General features: G+C 42.6%; 1 protein-coding gene across 2 annotated transcripts in view; it reads left to right on the forward strand.

The window, feature by feature from the left end:
- LOC132782006 (dynein axonemal heavy chain 3) overlaps positions 1–18141 on the forward strand; it is a 110356-nt gene that overhangs the window by 19596 nt on the left and 72619 nt on the right. For both annotated transcript variants that reach the window (XM_067473190.1, XM_067473191.1), the window contains 12 exons: positions 270–465; positions 3201–3380; positions 3545–3681; positions 5653–5758; positions 7102–7280; positions 8371–8555; positions 10166–10289; positions 10417–10570; positions 12467–12611; positions 14358–14569; positions 16399–16490; positions 17975–18089. In XM_067473190.1, the coding sequence (XP_067329291.1) occupies positions 270–465; positions 3201–3380; positions 3545–3681; positions 5653–5758; positions 7102–7280; positions 8371–8555; positions 10166–10289; positions 10417–10570; positions 12467–12611; positions 14358–14569; positions 16399–16490; positions 17975–18089 (1825 nt within the window). The remainder of the gene's footprint in view (positions 1–269; positions 466–3200; positions 3381–3544; positions 3682–5652; positions 5759–7101; positions 7281–8370; positions 8556–10165; positions 10290–10416; positions 10571–12466; positions 12612–14357; positions 14570–16398; positions 16491–17974; positions 18090–18141) is intronic.

Consider the following 18141-nt stretch of genomic DNA (forward strand, 5'->3'; position numbering starts at 1 on the left):
TTGTCTTTGTTCATTGTATAACGGCATTGGATGTTTGCTGTATATGTGTTCTGTAATTTGCCCTGAGTCCCCTTGGGAAGATAGAGCAGAATATAAAAATATTATTATTATTATTATGAAGATGACTGCAATAGCAAGAATCTGCATTTGTCACTTCATTAAATTTCAAACAACTTTTGGCTGCACAGTCTCCAAGACAGTCTCCAAGTTACTGTTTCAAGAAATTAGTATTCAAGATGAGCAAAATAAAAATAATTTACCTATTACAGGTGGATTCCCACATGTGCAGATCTCTTTATCGATCAGAAGGACCATTGGCTCCATCTTGCTCCACAGAATGACCTGGACTCTTCTCAACAGATAGAAGAATATTTTGCCTCAGTAGCAATCCTCATGTCATTACAACTACGGGAGATGGTCATTAATTCTTTTGAAGACCTCCTTTCCTTTTTTAAGATACACAAGGTATGCATAGCTGAGCATTTTGTTTTGATTTGCAAAGTGAGTTCCTTCACAATACATTTTTATTGCTCATGTTTTTAATTGTATATACATTACACATACAGTTAAAAAGGTAAAGGTTTTCCCTTGACATTAAGTCTAGTTGATTCCGACTCTGGGGGTTAGTGCTCATCTCCATTTCTAAGCGGAAGAGCCAGCATTTTCCGTAGACACCTCCAAAGCCATGTGGCCAGCATGACTGCATGGAGCAGTGTTACTTTCCCACCAGAGTGGTACCTATTGATCTACTCACATTTGCTTGTTTTTAAACTGCTAGGTTGGAAGAAGCTGGGGCTAACAATGAGAGTTCACCCCGCTCTGTGGATTCGAACTGCCAACCTTTCCGTCAGCAAGTTCCACAGCTCAGCGGTTTAACCTGCTGCCCCACCACGACCCCACATATACAGTTAATTCTCCTTATTTGTGACTTTAACTTTTGTGGACTGGATTATTTGCATTTTTGATTAATATGTTCTCTATAGGAATCTCTAGAGAGTGCGATCTACCAAAGTTACACTGGAGGACCTAGAAACCTCTAGAGAAAGTATTTCTATGTGCATTTGTTGGTCTTCCAATATGGTTCTATGGCCAGCTTCTGGTAGTATTTCATAGAATAGTAGAGTTGAAAGAGACCACATAGACTATCCAGTCCTACCTCGTGCCATGCATCAAAACACCCCTGACAGGTGGTCGTCTAGCCTCTGTTTAAAAGCTTCCACCAGACTCCGAGGCAGAGAGTTCCATTGCTGAACAGCTCCTTTCGGTCAGGAAGTTCTTCCTAATGTTCAGGCAGAATCTCCTTTTTGTCATTTGAACTCATTGCTTCATTGAGTTCTAGTTTCAAGGGTAGTAGAAAACAAGCCTACTCCCTCTTCCTTATGGCATCCATTCAAATATTTAATCATGGCTACTATGTCTCCTCTCAACCTTCTCTTCTGTAGGCTAAACAATCCCTGCTTTAATTATTCAAGATATGTTTACTCCGCCTTTCTCTGCAAGTGGACTCAAGGCAGCTTACAATATATAAACATACAATATATGTATGTATATAAACATACAATTCAAAGTAAAAAAGAATAGAAACACAACAGGCAGATCTTAATTCTGGGGAGTTCCAAAGTGCTGGTGCCATCCCTGGTGCCATCTAGTTGATTATATTTGTGTTGGAGGATCTAGAGCAGGTATGGGCAAACTTCGGCCCTCTAGGCATTTTGGACTTCAACTCCCACAATTCCTGGCCTCAGGCCCCTTCTTTTCCCTCCTCACCCGCTTAAGGCCAGGAATTGTGGGAGTTATTATTATTATTATTATTATTAAACTTTATTTGTACCCCGCTAGCATCTCCCGAAGGACTCGATGCGGCTTACAAAGGCCAAGGCCTCAATACACAACATAACAATACACTTAAAGCAAATTAAAAACAATTAAAGCATTATTAAACAACAAGAACCACAAGCAATAAACAATACATCAAACAAGATAAAAACTGGGCCGGGCCAGAGTGAAGGGTACAAGATTAAAAAGTGCTGATGTGGCAGGTGATATGTAAGGATTATAGGGCAGTGCAGTGTGCAGTGTGCAGTGTGCGGCAGTCTTAATTCTAATAAAGTGCGTCTGGGACTTGGTATTGGAGATTTCCTAATCGGGAAAGGCACATCGGAACAGCCAGGTTTTTAAGTTCTTTCTGAAGACTGCCAATGTAGGGGCCTGTCTAAGATCCTTGGGGAGAGTGTTCCATAGACGGGGGGCCACCACGGAAAAGACCCTGTCTTGTGTCCCCACCAAACGTGCTTGCGACGCCGGCGGGATCACGAGCAGGGCCTCTCCAGATGAGCGTAGTGAACGCGTGGGTTCATAGACGGAGATGCGGTCACGCAGGTAGGCTGGTCCCAAACCGTTCAGGGCTTTGTAGGTAAGCACCTGCACCTTAAATTGGGCTTGGAAGATAAACGGCAGCCAGTGGAGCTCTTTGAACAGGAGGGTTGACCTCTCTCTGTAAGGAGCACCAGTTAACATCCTGGCCGCTGCTTGTTGGACAAGTTGGAATTTCTGAGCCGTTTTCAAGGGCAGCCCACGTAGAGCACATTACAGTAATCCAACCTAGAGGTGGCCAAGGCATGGACCACTCCGGCCAGATCAGCCTTTGCAAGGTATGGTCGCAGTTGGCGCACGAGTCTTAGTTGTGCAAAGGCCCTCCCAGACACCGCTGACGCCTGAGCCTCAAACGTGAGCGATGAATCCAGGAGGACTCCCAGACTGTGGACCTGTGGCTTCAGGGGGAGTGTAACCCCGTCCAACACAGGTTGCCACCCTATACCCCGGTCAGGTTTACGATCGACCAGGAGGACCTCTGTCTTGTCGGGATTGATCTTCAGCTTGTTCCTCCTCATCCAGATAGACACAGCAGCCAGTTAAAGTTCAAAACGAAGTTTGCCCATGCCTTCTCTGGAGATTCCTAGAGAGGTATTCTAGGTGTTTTAAATTTGTGCTTGTCCCACTTTCATGAAGATCGTGTTCCCCTAATCTGGATTCCATTTATAGTTATAGAACAACCTCACTGTAGCTGTTCTACAACGATACATTAGCATTTAATTGCAGATCTATATTGAATCCAGAGTTTTCCACCATGTCTGCCCATGGATGATAGAAAATGGCTCCACATTATTCACAATCTCAACATCTTTCTTCTTTGTCTTTAGGATGGCAATGACTTTGGAGAAACATACAATGAAATGCAGTTCTTTATACCACAAATACTAGTCCTTAAACTGGATGTGGAGGATCCCAGTATTATATTTGAGCCAGATACAGGAGCTTGCTGGGACTTAATCTATCGTTGCTTCATCGAGGTTCTGAAGAATTCTGAGGGACTTCCGAAGGTATGAAATATACCGTTTTGAAGGGAAGTCTCATTGCAGAGCTACAGTATTGTCAGTGAATATAATATTTCTCATTGCAGAGCTACAGTATTGTCAGTGGATATAATAGTCATCATATTGTGTAACCCTACTTTTGTTGTCGGATGTTCTCCTTTATTTTTTAGATCCAAGTTAAGCTTTTCCCAGAATTAAAAGGGGATGACCTAATTCTTCGCACTGTCCAAGCAGATGAATCTTTAGTTTCTGAATATTTGCAGAACACGGCTGAGATATTTGATTGCAATCTAATTGGTCCACAAAAGTAAGCATATATTTTGATAGTTCTATTGGAGCAAGAGTGGGCAGAATGAATTCTATATTCTCTTGGTAGTATCTGGGTGATTTGCAGTATATTGGGATGAGGCTCCATATCTTAGGGTGCATCTACAGTGTAGAATTAATCCAATTTGACACTGCCTCAACTTTCATGGCTGAAGGTTCTGCAACCTCTCCTCTCCTATTTTTTAATTCTTAGAGTGTTTCCACAGAATACAGATCCTGTCAATCTAACATAGAGGGAAGTGTTGCCTGCTGTCGTAGAATCATAGAATCCTAGAGTTGGAAGAGACCTTGTGGGCCATCCAGCCCAACTTCCTGTCAAGAAGCAGGAAAATCTCATTCAAAAGCACTCCTGACAGATGGCCATCCAGCCTCCAAAGAAGGAATCTCCACCACACTCCAGTGGAGAGAGTTCCTCTGTTGAACAGCTCTCACAGTTAGGAAGTTGGGTTGTGAGTTTTCTGGGTTGTATGACCATGTTCCAGAAGCATTCTCTCCTGACGTTTCACATGCATCTATGGCAGGCATCCTCAGAGCTTGTGAGGTCCTCACAGCCTCTGAGGACACCTGCTATAGATGCAGGTGAAACATGAGGAGAGGATGCTTCTGGATAATGGCCATACAGCCCAGAAAACTCATAACAACCCAGTGATTCTGGCCATGAAAGCCTTTCACAAAGTTAGAAGTTCTTCCTCATGTTCAGGTGGAATCTCCTTTCCTGTAATTTGAAGCCATTTTTCCATTGCATCCTAGTCTCCAGGGAAGCAGAAAACAAGCCTGCTCCCTCCTCCTTATGACTTCCCCTCACATATTTATACATGGCCCTCATCATGTATCTTCTCTGCCTTCTCTTTGGCAGGCTAAACATGCCCAGCTCTTTCAGCTGCTCCTCATAGGGCTTGTTTTCAAGACCCTTGATCATTTGAGTCACGCTCCTCTGGACACATCCAGCTTAGAGTCAACATCTCTCTCTCAATTGGCCTTGGCCTTGTACCCCATCCATTCCCCAGTTCCCTGTCATTTGAGGGATCCTTTTCTTCCCGCCCAGACCTTTTTTATAGTTCTTTAATTGGTCCTGGAATTGAGTGGCCCCGGTCCCCTAGTAGTGTCATTGCTGAGACCGATCCTTGTACTGTAGCATTCAGCCAGCCCCATTTTCCCCTTCTCCTTGCACTAGCCTTGGCCCAGCCTGTTCCAAATAGTCCAGGCCCCTTATTGAAATCTTTGCCCCTGGTAGCTTGCCTTGCATGAAGAAGAGAGCGGAACTGGTTTTAAATAGATTTTAATGTATATGTTGTGTTAACTGTTTATGCCTATGTTTTTGTTTTATATTTTATGTTTTTATGAGTCCCCTAGGGGAGATAGGGCGGTATATAAATAAATAAATTATTATTATTATTATTATTATTATTATTATTATTATTATTATTAAGGTGCCCAGAACTGGACGCAGTGTGATTCCAGGTGTGGTCTGACCAAGGTAGAATAGAGGGGTAGCATGACTTCCCTGGATCTAGACACCATACTCCTATTTATTCAGGCCAAAATCCCTTTGGCTTTTTAAGCTGCTGCATGACATTGTTGGCTCATGTTTAACTTGTTTTCCATGAAGACTCCAATATCTTTTTCACGTGTACTGCTGTCAAGCTAGGTGTCCCCTGTTCTGTATCTTTGCATTTCATTTTTTCTGCGTGAATATCTTTCATCTGAACCTGTTGAACTTCCTTGTGTTAGTTTTGGCCAAACATCTCTCTAATCTGTTAAGACCGTTCTGAATTCTGCTCCTGTCTTCTGGAGTATTCTCTATCCCTCCCAATTTAGTGTTGTCTGCAAACTTGATGATCATGCCTTCTAACCCTTCATCTAAGTCAATAATAAAGATGTTGTTCTTCATACATTTGTTCTTAGACTGGTTTTGAGAATGTATGTTTTCCTGTTCTTTCCTATGTTCAAGATATTTAAACGTGTACAATAAATACAGCGATCTCTTGAACAACAATGCAGACCAAGATGTGACTGATTTTTTGAGCAAGCGGCATGATCTGGACGATTTTATGATGGTAGGAATTTATTATATGATTAAAAGCAATATTTGCTGAGGAATGAACAAATACTGGCAAAGACTGGCTTCTCTGTTCTGTAGAAGTTATGTCTGGTATTGATGTTTCCAAGGAGGCACCCTCAACCAATGCTTTCAGGCTGGATTAACAAATAGAAATCTGGAACGATTTTGTTGGAGCACTTTTATGTTTAAATCTGCCTTCCTTTTTGTATTTCTTTAGTTCTTCCTTTCTTTTTAAAATGTGTATTTCTCATTTAGTATTGCTTGATCCAACAACAACAACAAAAAAATGTTATCAGCCTTGGTGACCTCCTTGCATAAATCTCTGTGGGCTGGAGCAATTTGGAGGTCTTGGAAATTTTGACTTGGAGTTCGTTTTCCACATTTCATACAATGGAAACTGTGCCACATATTTGAATTTCTGATATCTTAAGTATATAAAGAGAGCTTTTTTTCGTGTCAGGAGTGACTTGAGAAACTGCAAGTCGCTTCTGCTGTGAGAGAATTGGCCGTCTGCAAGGACATTACCTAGGGGACACCCAGATGTTTTGATGTTTTACTATCCTTGTGGGAGGCTTCTCTCATGTCCCCACATGAGGAGGTGGAGCTGACAGAGGGAGCTCATCCACACTCTCCCCAGATTTGATCCTCCGACCTGTTTGTCTTCAGTCCTGCTCTCACAGGGTTTAACCCATTGTGCCAAGAGAGTTAAGCAGAGGTCAATGCAAGTGGAAAGCCTTGATTAGTTGAGTCTAATTTCTGCCTATCAGAAATGTTAATGTACCAGTTAATGTTTTGTATTTAAAACAGTCAGAACTTGAAAATATTACTTTTTAAAACTACGACCCCAAATTTGACTAGCTAGCAGGGCCAATGGCTCTACCTGCAATAACATGGTTGATTTCTCTGGCACACTGTGATATAAGAACATAGGAATTTATTTATGCAGTGACTGGATGAGAAGAACCATAAGAATGTGAAAAGCAGGAGAAAATACACTGTAAATTTTGTTCCCTTAAAGCATCAGATCTGAAAAGAAGTACATTTGTAAACTCTTCTATTTTACAATGCACCTATAACTACATTTGGATTGGATTTCATCGAGGGAGGAGGACACAATTTAGACCTCATGTACACTGCCATACAAAATCCAGATTATCTACTTTGAACTGAATTAGATGGCAGTGTAGAATATTATAATCCAGTTCAAAGCCGATAATCTAGATTTCATATAGCAGTGTACATGAGGCGTTGCACAGCTCTGTTCTACTAACACAAATACACATGCACAATTCTTTTCATTGTTATTGTTGTTGTTACAGTAATTTTGTTCTCCTGCAGAAAATCGATGGTTTGACAAAACTGAAAAAAGAAATAGCCTCCATGCACGTTACTGTTCCTCTGGCCATGTTTTGCCTTGATGCATTAAAGCTGAACGAATTGCTTTGCCAACGGACTCAAAGGCTGAAGGACAGACTGATACAATATGAAATAGAGGAAAACAGGGAGTTAAACCAAAGGTATGCTCAACTAAGAAAAATATGACTTTAATTAGAAATGAGGAAAAATTGGTACAAGTTGCATATTCCTTATCTGGAATTCTAAAATCCAAAATACTGCAGAATCCAAAGTGGTCTACATAGATCAGCCATCTTTCACTATCTGAAGGACTGCCATATGGAAGATGTGCCAAAGTTGCTATTACTCTAGAGCAGGCATAGGCAAACTTCAGCCCTCCAGGTGTTTGGGACTTCAGCTCCCACAATTCCTAACAGCCTCAGGCTCCTTCCTTGCAGTAATTTGACAGCTTTTTGTATTTTTTTTGTCATGTCAGGACTGACTTGAGAAACTGCAAGTTGCTTCTGTTGTGAGAGAACTGGCTGTCTGCAAGGACGTTGCCAGGGGATGGCCGGATGTTTTTTGATGTTTTATCATCCTTGTGGGAGGCTTCTTTCATGTCCCTGCATGGGGAGCTGGAGCTGACAGAGGGAGCTCATCCGCACTCTCCCCAGATTCGAACCTGCGACCTGTTGGTCTTCAGTCCTGCCAGCACTGGGGTTTAACCCACTGCGCCACCGGGGGCTCCGGTTTTTGTATTGATTTGAACCTAAATTAAAACATTAAGTGGCTGAGGGTGAAAAAGAAGGGTCCTGAGGCTGTTAGGAATTGTGGGAGTTGCAGTTCAAAACACCTGGAGGGCCCAAGTTGGCTCATGCCTGCACGGAAGACTATCCTGGATAGATTAGCCGTGACAAGTAAAAAGTTCACTCTGATACTCTTAGATATATAGCTGAAAGAAAACAAAAACAAAGAGGAGGAAGTAAGTTCTTGTGGGTTTTTTCGGGCTATATGACCATGTTGTAGAGGCATTTCTCCTGACGTTTCGCCTACATCTATGGCAAGCATCCTCTGGGGATGCTTGCTATAGATGCAGGCGAAACGTCAGGAGAAATGCCTCTAGAACATGGCCATATAGCCCGAAAAAACCCACAAGAACTTAGTGATTCCAGCCATGAAAGCCTTCGACAATACAAAGAGGAGGAAGGTTTGCACCAAGAAATATTGTGATGCCTGTAAAATTTACAAACAATCTTTTGTCTTTGTTTGTAGCATTTGCAATCAGTACAACATAATTGCAGACAGAGTCTGTGAAGTGCCTTTGAACACCGAAGAGCTTGTTGAGCTGACGGCCTATCTGAAAAAATCCAGCGATGTTACCGTTTTTAAACTGCGTCGGGAAATTAAGGAGGCTATCTACAGACTGGAGTTCTTGTTGGACTATGCTGACCTTCCTTGTATGTTCTGGAACAACCCAAGCTGAATATGTCCACATGGAGCTATGGCAAAAGTCCATTCCAAGGGTGGCATTAAAATATTGCAATGGCCACCAAGTTAAAGAAAGCTTACAGAGTGGGGTGGGATGGGGAATCTCGTGGGGGGCCATTTGCCACTTTCAGATCCTTGCTGGCTAGCTTACTCAAGTTTAATAGGAGGCAGAGTGAGTTCCTTTTCTCCCTTTCTCCTCAGCAAATCTATGTGTTTGACATTTCTCTCCCACTGAAAGCAATGGGAAGGAGAATACCTTGTCAATTTCAATTTGGTTTCAGGCAAAGAAACAAGGGCTTTGGCTATATTTTCTCTGAAAGGCTATTTTAATTGAAATTTCTGTATTTATCGTGTCAGGAGCGAATTGAAGGAACAGTTATAATGTATTTAAAAACACAAACAAAGTTAATCTTGGCATTATACGAAATGTCCTTTGACCAGAAGCTGGCCACTTCTAGTGCGTCTGGTGTCGCTGTGAGAAGGTCCTCCACTGTGCACGTGGCAGGGCTCAGGCTGCATTGTAGTAAGTGGTCTGAGGTTTGCTCTTCTCTGTACTTGGATGTCGTGGATTGCACTTTGTAACTTCATTTCTTAAGATTGGCTCTGTGTCTTGTGGTGCCAGAGTGCAGCCTGTTCAGCGCCTTCCAAGTCACCCAGTCTTCTTTGTGCCCAGGAGGGAGTCTCTCATCTGGTTTTATTTTTTATTTATCGTATCAAGAGTGACCCAAGGGTACAGTTGTAATGTATTTTTAAAAACACAAAGTTTAAAAACTTGGCCTTATATTGGATGTCCTTTGACCAGAAGCTGGCCACTTGGAGTGGCTCTGTTGTGGCTGTAAGAAGGTCCTTCATTGTGCATGTGGCAAGGCTGAGGCTGCATTGTAGTAGGTGGTCTTTGGTTTGCTCTTCTCCGCACTTGTATGTCATGTATTCCAGTTTGTAACCCCATTTCTTAAGGTTGACTCTGCATCTCATGGTGCCAGTGCAGTCTGTTTAGCACCTTCCAAGTCACCTAGTCTCTTGTGTGCCCAGGAGAGAGTCTCTCATCTGCTGTCAGCCACTGATTGAAGTTCTGGGGTTTAGCCTGCCACTTTTGGACTCTTGATTGCGGAGATGTTCCTGCAAATAAGCTCTTAGGAAACTATTTTTTGATTTAAGGTGTTGGCTTTGGCTGATATCTGAACAGAGGATGGGCCAGAGATGTCTGTGCTTTGGTCCTTTCATTACAGGTTGCTATTTCCTGGTGGATGTCAGGAGGTGTAATACTGGCTAAACAGTATAATTTCTCCAGTGGTGTTCGGCGCAGACATCCTGTGATAATGCGGCATGTCTCATTTAGAGCCACATCCACTGTTTTAACGTGGTGAGATGTCTTCCATGCATGTTCAGCAGCAGAATAGCAAAGTGCAAGGGCAGATGTCTTCACTGTATCTGCTTGTGATTCCTAGATTATAACTTTTTATGCACTGCCCCAACTTGCTTAGAGGAAGAGGGTGATACAATTGTGGAAATAATTTGAATTGCACTAAACTTCTGTCCTAAAGATGGTTGTGAAAAACAAACTTTTCTTTACCCCTAGATGATGATATAAAGCTAAACAGTACTGTTCTGCATTGGCCGGATGAGATTGAGATAATTTTTGAAACCAGTAGGAACCAGCTGATGAATCGACGGGATCATGCAGAACTTGCTTTGATCAAACGGTATGATGAAACATCTTCTAAAGATTTTTAGGATTTCATTCAGTGTGTATAAATATTTTTGATTTATTTCAACTCATAAACATGCCTTAACATGACAGTGAGTTTTCCTTCTTGTGAATCCCAACAGATGCTCAGAGTTTGAGGGCATCCTGGAAGGCTACAATAAAGAAGTTGAAAGTTTCCGAAAGAAAGATGTCATGACCATGGAAGAAATGAAGAACAACGTGGAAAAATTCAACGAGTTATCTAAGAATTTGGACTTTGCCCTGGCTGAATATGAAGTTAGTCTGGATAAAGATGGATTTGCAATTGATTTGTTTTGATTTTATGCAGTTATCATGGGGTGAACAAAAGATAGGGAGACATTTTCCCCTTTCTCTCACAAAAGTACAACTGGTTTACTAAACTGCCAGTTTGAGTGCTGGAATATAACTATGGAGACCAGGATTTGAGCCCCCACTTGGCAGTGGAAACCCACTGGATGGCCTTAGGCAACTCACAGGACCTCATCACACTAGAGCAGGCATGGGCAAACTTGGGCCCTCCAGATTTCAGTTCCATAATTCCTAACAGCCTCAGGCCCTTTCCTTAAGCAGCTGAGGGAGAAAAGGAAGGGGCCAGAGGTTGTTAGGAATTGTGGGAGTTGAAATCCAAAACACCTGGAGGGCTGAAGTTTGCCCATGCCTGCACTGGAGCATGGATCCACTTTAAATAGTTTTCTGCCTCCTGCAGAATTCTGGGGCTTGTAATTTAGGGAGGGGTCTTTTAACTGCTCAGGCAGGAAGGTACTGGGACTCACTAAACTACAAACCCCAGAATTCCACAGGAGGCAGAAACTGGATTTAAAGTGAATACATTTTTTTTAATTGTATCAGAAGCAACTTGTGATAACTGCAAGTTGCTTCTGGTGTGAACTACAGGCCTCTCTCATCTTTTTAAGTGGGAGAACTTGTACCATTGGTATCTGACTAAATACTCCCCCCCCCCCCACTATAAGCGGTACCTAAATTTCCTACTTGGCAAATGCAACTGTCTTTCGAGCTGCAAAGGTCGACAGCAAGCTACACAATGGTTGGAAGCTCACTTCGACCCGGGCTGGCTTTGAACTCATGACCTTTCAATCAGTAGTGATCTAATGCAGCTGACTCCCATCCAGCTGCGCCACAGTCCTGGTGCTGTGCTACATTCTTTAAGTTAAGAATGTATAGACTCCAAGTAATCCAGTGATAACCATTCCTTTACCATCTCTGGGTAAGGCAGGGTTAACAAAGTTTGGGATCACAAAGTATGATTCTTGAAAATGCCCATAAACTCCTTCCAGTCCCAAAGTACCTAGCTTTTTTAAAAAACATGATGATCTTTGTGTGCTTTTGATCTGAAAATCAGCCCCAAATTCTCAAAATTGACTGCAATTTCTGTTTACCTCCCATTCTTCCAATCCTTTAAAGGGGGGGGGGGGGGGTAAATAGTAGGCAAAATGGTAACTGGAAATGATACTGTGTCACTTCCAGTGTGATGAAATGCAGTAGCATGGCTCACTAGAGCGGGTATGGGCAAATTCTGGCCCTCCAGGTGTTTTGGACTTCACCTCCCTTCCTTTCCCCCTTAGGCTTTTAGAAATTGTGGGAGTTGAAGTCCAAAACACCTGGAAGGATGAAGTTTGCCCATGCCTGCTTTAGTGTCATTGTGCTTAAGCAACTGAGGTAGAAAAGGAAGGGGCCATTTAGTATCATTGTGTCATTTAGTGTCATTGTGCTTAAGCGCCTAAGGTGGAAAAGGAAGGGGTCATTTAGTGTCATTGTGTCATTTAGTGTCATTTAGTGTCATTGTGCTTAAGCGGCTGCGGTGGAAATGTCATTTAGTGCCATTTAGCAGAAAAGAAAAGGGTCATTTAGTGTCATTGTGTCATTTAGTATCATTGTGCTTAAGCGGCTGAAACCAGGAATTGTGGGAGCTAAAGTCCAAAACACCTGGAGGGCCAAAGTTTGCTCATGCCTGCACTAGAGGGATGTAGGGAGGACTATTGCCCCCTGGGTGGTAGCCCACCACAGGGTCAGGGAATGCCTACCAAGAACATACTTAAGTTGGAAACCTTCCCATAAAGTACATTATATGATTTGTCCAATGTTGTATTGCTCATTTTTGGAAAACAGAAATAATGCCCTTCTCTGTTACAGGCTATTAATAAGGAAGAAGAATTACTTGAACGAGAGAAAAGTCAATTTCCCCTGCTTCAGACCATTATCACTCAAAAACAACCATTTGAGCAGCTTTGGGTGACTGCTTATAATTTCCATGTGAAGTCTGAGGAATGGATGAATGGTGCGTATTTGTTCATGTTAATAACTTATTTTCAGGAAAATTGTAGGACACCTTGAGCAAATCACTTAATGGCATTGTTGGCTCATGTTTAACTTGCGGTTCATGAAGACTCCCAAGATCTTTTACTTGTGAAAAAGATCTTGGAGTCCTCATGGACAACAGATTAAACATGAGCCAACAATGTGATGCGTCAGTTTAAAAAGCCAATGGGATTTTGGTCTGCATAAATAGGAATCTAGTGTCTAGATCCAGGGAAGGTGTGCTACCCCTCTATTTTGACTTGGTCAGGCCACACCTAGAATACTGTGTCCAATTCTAGGCACCACAATCGAAGGGAGATTTTGACTCTAATCTGGAATGTGTCCAGAGGAGGGCGACTAAAATGATCAAGGGTCTTGAGAACAAGTCCTATGAGGAGCGGCTTAAAGGGCTGGGCATGTTTAGCTTGCAGAAGAGAAGGCTGAGAGGAGACATGATGAGGGCCATGTATAAATATGGGAGGGCCATGTATAAGTCATAGGGAGGAGGGAGCAAGCTTGTTTTCTGCTGTCCTGGAGACTAGGATGCAGAAAAATGGCTTCAAACTACAGGAGATTCCATCTTAAGATGAGGAAGAACTTCGTAACTGTGGCAGCTGCTCAACAGTGGAACTCTCTGCCCTGAAGTGTGGTGGAGGCTCCTTCTTTAGAGGCTTTTAAGCAGAGACCAGATGGCCAACTGTCGGGGGTGCTTTGAATGAGATTTTCCTGCTTCTTGACAGGGGTTTGGACTGGATGGCCCATGAGGTCTCTTCCAACTCTATGATCCTATGAGCTCAATATGTTCATGAACATTAAAGAATTATTTTAAATTTCTGTGGTTTACACTAAGGCTGTGGTTGGCCAGAAAATTACTTCCACATGGGAATGTTGTTTCATTTGGTGAGATACCACGAGCTGCAAAGCAGCGCCTCTCATGAGTCCTACTGCTGTCAGTTAGTTACCTATGAATGAGAGACTTATAAATCATCCTGGTCAGATTTTGCAGACACAAGGCCATGTAGTCTTTCTCTTTTCTTATTGCCTTCTACCCTACCAAGCATTATTGCTTTTTCTAGTGAATCATGTCTTTCCATAATATGTCCGAAATCCAATTGTTTCAGTTTACTTTCTTTGACTTCTAGAGAGAATACAGGCTTGATTACCTCTAGGATATTCGCTTGTCTTTTCAGAAAAGGAAAGGGCCTGAGTCTGTTAGGAATTGTGGGAGTTAAAATACAAAACACCTGGAGTGCCCAAGTTTGCCTATGCCTACTTTATACTGACTAGAATTAATAGTTGATATTTGCTGATTTCCCAATTTTAGCTGTCAGCAAGGATGTGTGATACTATTCCAGTTGCATGAGAGTATCTGTTCCATTTAAGTAAATGTTTCTACAGTGCTGTTAAAAGCATAAAACCCTCCTGAGGTAGTCTTCCATGAGGTAGTCTTTGGAAGCTTTTAAACAGAGGCTGGATGGCCATCTGTCAGGGGTGATTTGAATGCAATATTCCTGCTTCTTGGCAGGGGGTTGGACTGGATGGCCCATGAGGTCTCTTCCAACTCTTTGATTCTATGATTCTATGATTCTATGACTGGACTTTTTGCTATTTAAGATAATCCTGTGATATTTAATTGCTTTTTTTTCCAGTTTGTGCTTCCCATAAATCTCTGGAGGTGCTTTGAAATGTCCAGCATGCTTCTTTTCTTTTTTGATTCTGCCTGCAGGACCCTTGGTGAACCTGAATGCTGAAGAAATCACTGAAGACGTCTCAAACATGTGGAGGACCATGTACAAGTTGACCAAGTCCTTGGTGGACTATCCTGGCCCTCGGCGTTTAGCAGAAAATGTGAAATTTAAAATTGACAAATTCAAACAGCACCTCCCTGTTCTCTCGATTGCCTGCAACCGTGGGATGAAGGATAGACACTGGGAGCAGGTACTGAACGGTGAAGAGTGTCAATAGAGACTGCGTACTCTGAATTGTTTTCATATTAGGGTACTTGAGACACTTTGATTGAAAGGTATATTCTCATATCCCCACAAATTTGATTTGCAAGGGTTTGTGCCAGCAAATAGGCTGACTGCACTTGAGCGGAATATGTGAGAATGGTAAATTGGCTCAATGCAATCATTCCCAACTTGTGGATCTTTAAATGTTGTTGGACGACAACTCCCAGATCCTCTCATCACTAACCATCATGGCAGGGTCCTCTGGGAGCTGGAGTCTGTATAGGGATGAGTACCACAAATAAAAAGATCATGGAGACAGTTCTAAACAAGCTATTTCTGTAGCAATGAAAAAAAAATACCTGCTTGCCTAGTTCAGAGTATAAACAGATAAAGGCCTGCTTGTGAGCACTTTTATTTATCATCTTCCCAATATGTTTTCATCTTGAGAACTGGGTTTCTCTCCTTCTCTTGCATTGTACAGTTTTACATTTTTCCTGTTGTTTTTCCTCTCTGGCAATCAGACTGCTTCTAGACCAGGTATGGGCAAATCCAGGCCTGAGGGCCGGATGCGGCCACTTGGGCTCTTTTCTCATGCCCTCCTTTCTCTCACTATCCTATCCTTTCTTCCTTCTCTCTTTCCTTCCTTCTTCCCTCCCTTCCTCCTTCCCTTCCACTCTTTTGTTCTTCCTTCCTTCCTTCCTTCCTTCCTTCCTTCCTTCCTTCCTTCCTTCCTTCCCTCTTGTCTCCCTTCCCTCCCTCTATTCCCTCCCACTCTTTCATGCTTCCTTCTCTCTTCTTCCTTCCTTCCTTCCTTCCTTCCTTCCTTCCACCCACTCATCCATCCATCCATCCATCCATCCATCCATCCATCCATCCTTCTTTTTCACCCATTTGTTCTTCCCTCCTTCCCTCCCTTTTGTCTTTCCTTCCTTTCCTCTTTCCTCCCTCCTCCCCCCTCTCCCTCTTTCTCCCTCCTGCCATTCCCTTCCACCCTTTCACCCTTCCTTCCTTCCCTTTTGCCTTTCCTTCCTTTCCTCTTCCCTCCCTTCCCCCTCTATTCCCTCCCACTCTTTCGTCCATCCATCCATCCATCCATCCATCCATCCCTTTCACCCATTTGTTCTTTCCTTCCTTCCGTCTTTCCTTCCTTCACTCTTTCCTCTTTTCTTCCATCTCTCCCTCTTTCTCCTTCATTCCTTCCTCACTCCCTTTCATCTGTCCTTCCTTCTCTTCCCTTCCTTCTTCCCTTCCTTCCTTCCATCCATCACAGGGCAGCCATTCCTCCTAGCAGGGTGTGCTAGCATGCAGCCCCCAAGTTTTTCCATGTCTGTTCTAGAATGTAGGGAAGTAAACATGCAAAATTCATAAGGGCTTCTTTTTTCCCTTACGGAAAAGGAGCTTGTGGTCTTCCATAGGAACTCATCTCCTTGTGTGGCATTGAATATTCAGAAGGCCCTAATGGCAGCATGGATTGTTTATAATCTGCATCCATTTTTCCTCAGTCTAAGTGTATGAACAGGGCTGGTTATGAGGCATAATTTTTTACCATGTCCAGCATGGAGTTTCTCTTTCAGGAGGAATGGGGGATAATGAAAACTTATATTGCATACTGATAATGCTTCTCCCTCTTTCTTCCTTCCTTCCTTCCTTCCTTCCTTCCTTCCTTCCTTCCTTCCTTCCTTCCTTCCTGTGTTTAAACTATTATGTTTCATATACTTTTCTTAACACATATTACATCTTTGTAGCATACAAAGCTGAATGACTGGCACTGTATGAACTGTTTTATATTATAGTTTCCCACATTTTCGTTTTCAGATCAGTGATGTAGTTGGATATGAGATCAGACCCGATGAAACAACGTCCCTCATGAATATGTTGGAATACGGACTTTCAAAATTTATTGACAAGTAAGGAATCCTCTCAAATCTTTCATCTCAGGAATATTTGCTGTATATGTTCAAAAAGGGGTGATTGTCTTGAGTTTTCCCTAATGTTTACAGCTCATCTGTAAGGAGAAACAGGAAACTTCGTAGCTGGGATTTTTCAGGGTCAGATATTGTCCGGGAAAGATCTTTATTTTGCTCCTGAACTATTTGTAACGAATCCACAATACTGATATCCCTGGCAATTACCCTGTTTACATTTCTTCACTTTAAATATTTTATGATGTTTGTAAGTGTGGAATAGATCCTAGCTTTTGTCCACTTCACAGCTTTTCCAGATGGACAGAGAGGAGAGTAGACTTGGAATTGGTGGGGTACCTGCAACCCTTACTGCTTTTATCATACATGTTTCCAGCCAAATGCCTGATTGAAGAACCTTTTATAGCAGGCATGGGCAAACTTCAGCCCTTCAGGTGTTTTGGACTTCAACTCCCACAATTCCTAACAGCCTACCGGCTGTTAGGAATTATGGAAGTTGAAATCCAAAACACCCGGAGGACTGAAGTTTGCCCATGCCTGGTTTATAGCTTGAATTTTCTTATTTGATGCCTGGCACTCCTTCATGGTCCTGCCAGTACTAAACCTATTGGAGACCATGACTCATGCAGTCTCTCCTTCATAGCACTGTCATAAATCAAAGTCACCTTGGTGGGAGGCTTACCATCCTTGTGGGAGGCTTCATTCATGTCCCCGCATAGGGAGCTGGAGCTGACAGAGGGAGATCAACCCGCCCTCCCCAGATTCAAACCACTGACCTGTCAGTCAGCGGTCCTGCCGGCACAAGGGTTTAACCCATTGCACCACCAGGGACACCTAGAATAGCAGGTTAAACCACCAGCTGCAGTAAATCTTGTCCATCGAAAGGCTGACAGTTCAAAGCCCAGCTCAAGGTGAGCTCCTGGCCTTTAGCCCAGCTTTTGCCTACCTAGCAGTTTGAAAGCAAAATGTGAGTAGATAAATAAGTACCGCTTAAAAGTGGGGAAGTATTAAGACACCCATTTCTATGTCTATGAGGTTGGATGGCCATATGTTGGGGGTATCGAATGGTGTCTACCTGCATGGTAGAAGAATGCCAGACAAATGCTGGCGATTTGCTCAAGAAAGAAGTTTATGAATAAAGCTCTTTGGCAGGGAGATGGAGTGACAGCACCCTCCATGGCCAGAACTGAGCATAAGCCTCCAAGATATTGAAGATGGGGAAAAGCCTATATATACCTCTATCTACGTACAATTGCCTGTCTTGTAATGGTATCAATGGCATTGAATGTTTGCTGCATATATATGTTCTGTGATCTGCCCTGAGTTCCCTTCGAGGTGAGAAGAGTGGAATATAAATACTGTAAATAAATAAATAAATCAAATAAATAAATTGAAATTCTTTGATCTTCTTTGGACTCTTAAGATGTGATGTACTATGCTTACTTTTAAAATTTTCAATTTACATTTAGGTTAGAGCCCATAGGAGCAGCAGCCAGCAAGGAGTATTCACTGGAGAAAAATATGGAGAAAATGAAATCGGAATGGGCTAACATCTGCTTCACTTTTGTAAAATACAGGGACACGGCAAGTACATTCTTCCATTTCTCTTTTAATAACTCTGTTTTGAACCAGAGCC

This window comes from Anolis sagrei, chromosome X (genome assembly GCF_037176765.1).
Source record: "Anolis sagrei isolate rAnoSag1 chromosome X, rAnoSag1.mat, whole genome shotgun sequence".
Classification (NCBI taxonomy): Eukaryota; Metazoa; Chordata; class Lepidosauria; order Squamata; family Dactyloidae; genus Anolis; species Anolis sagrei.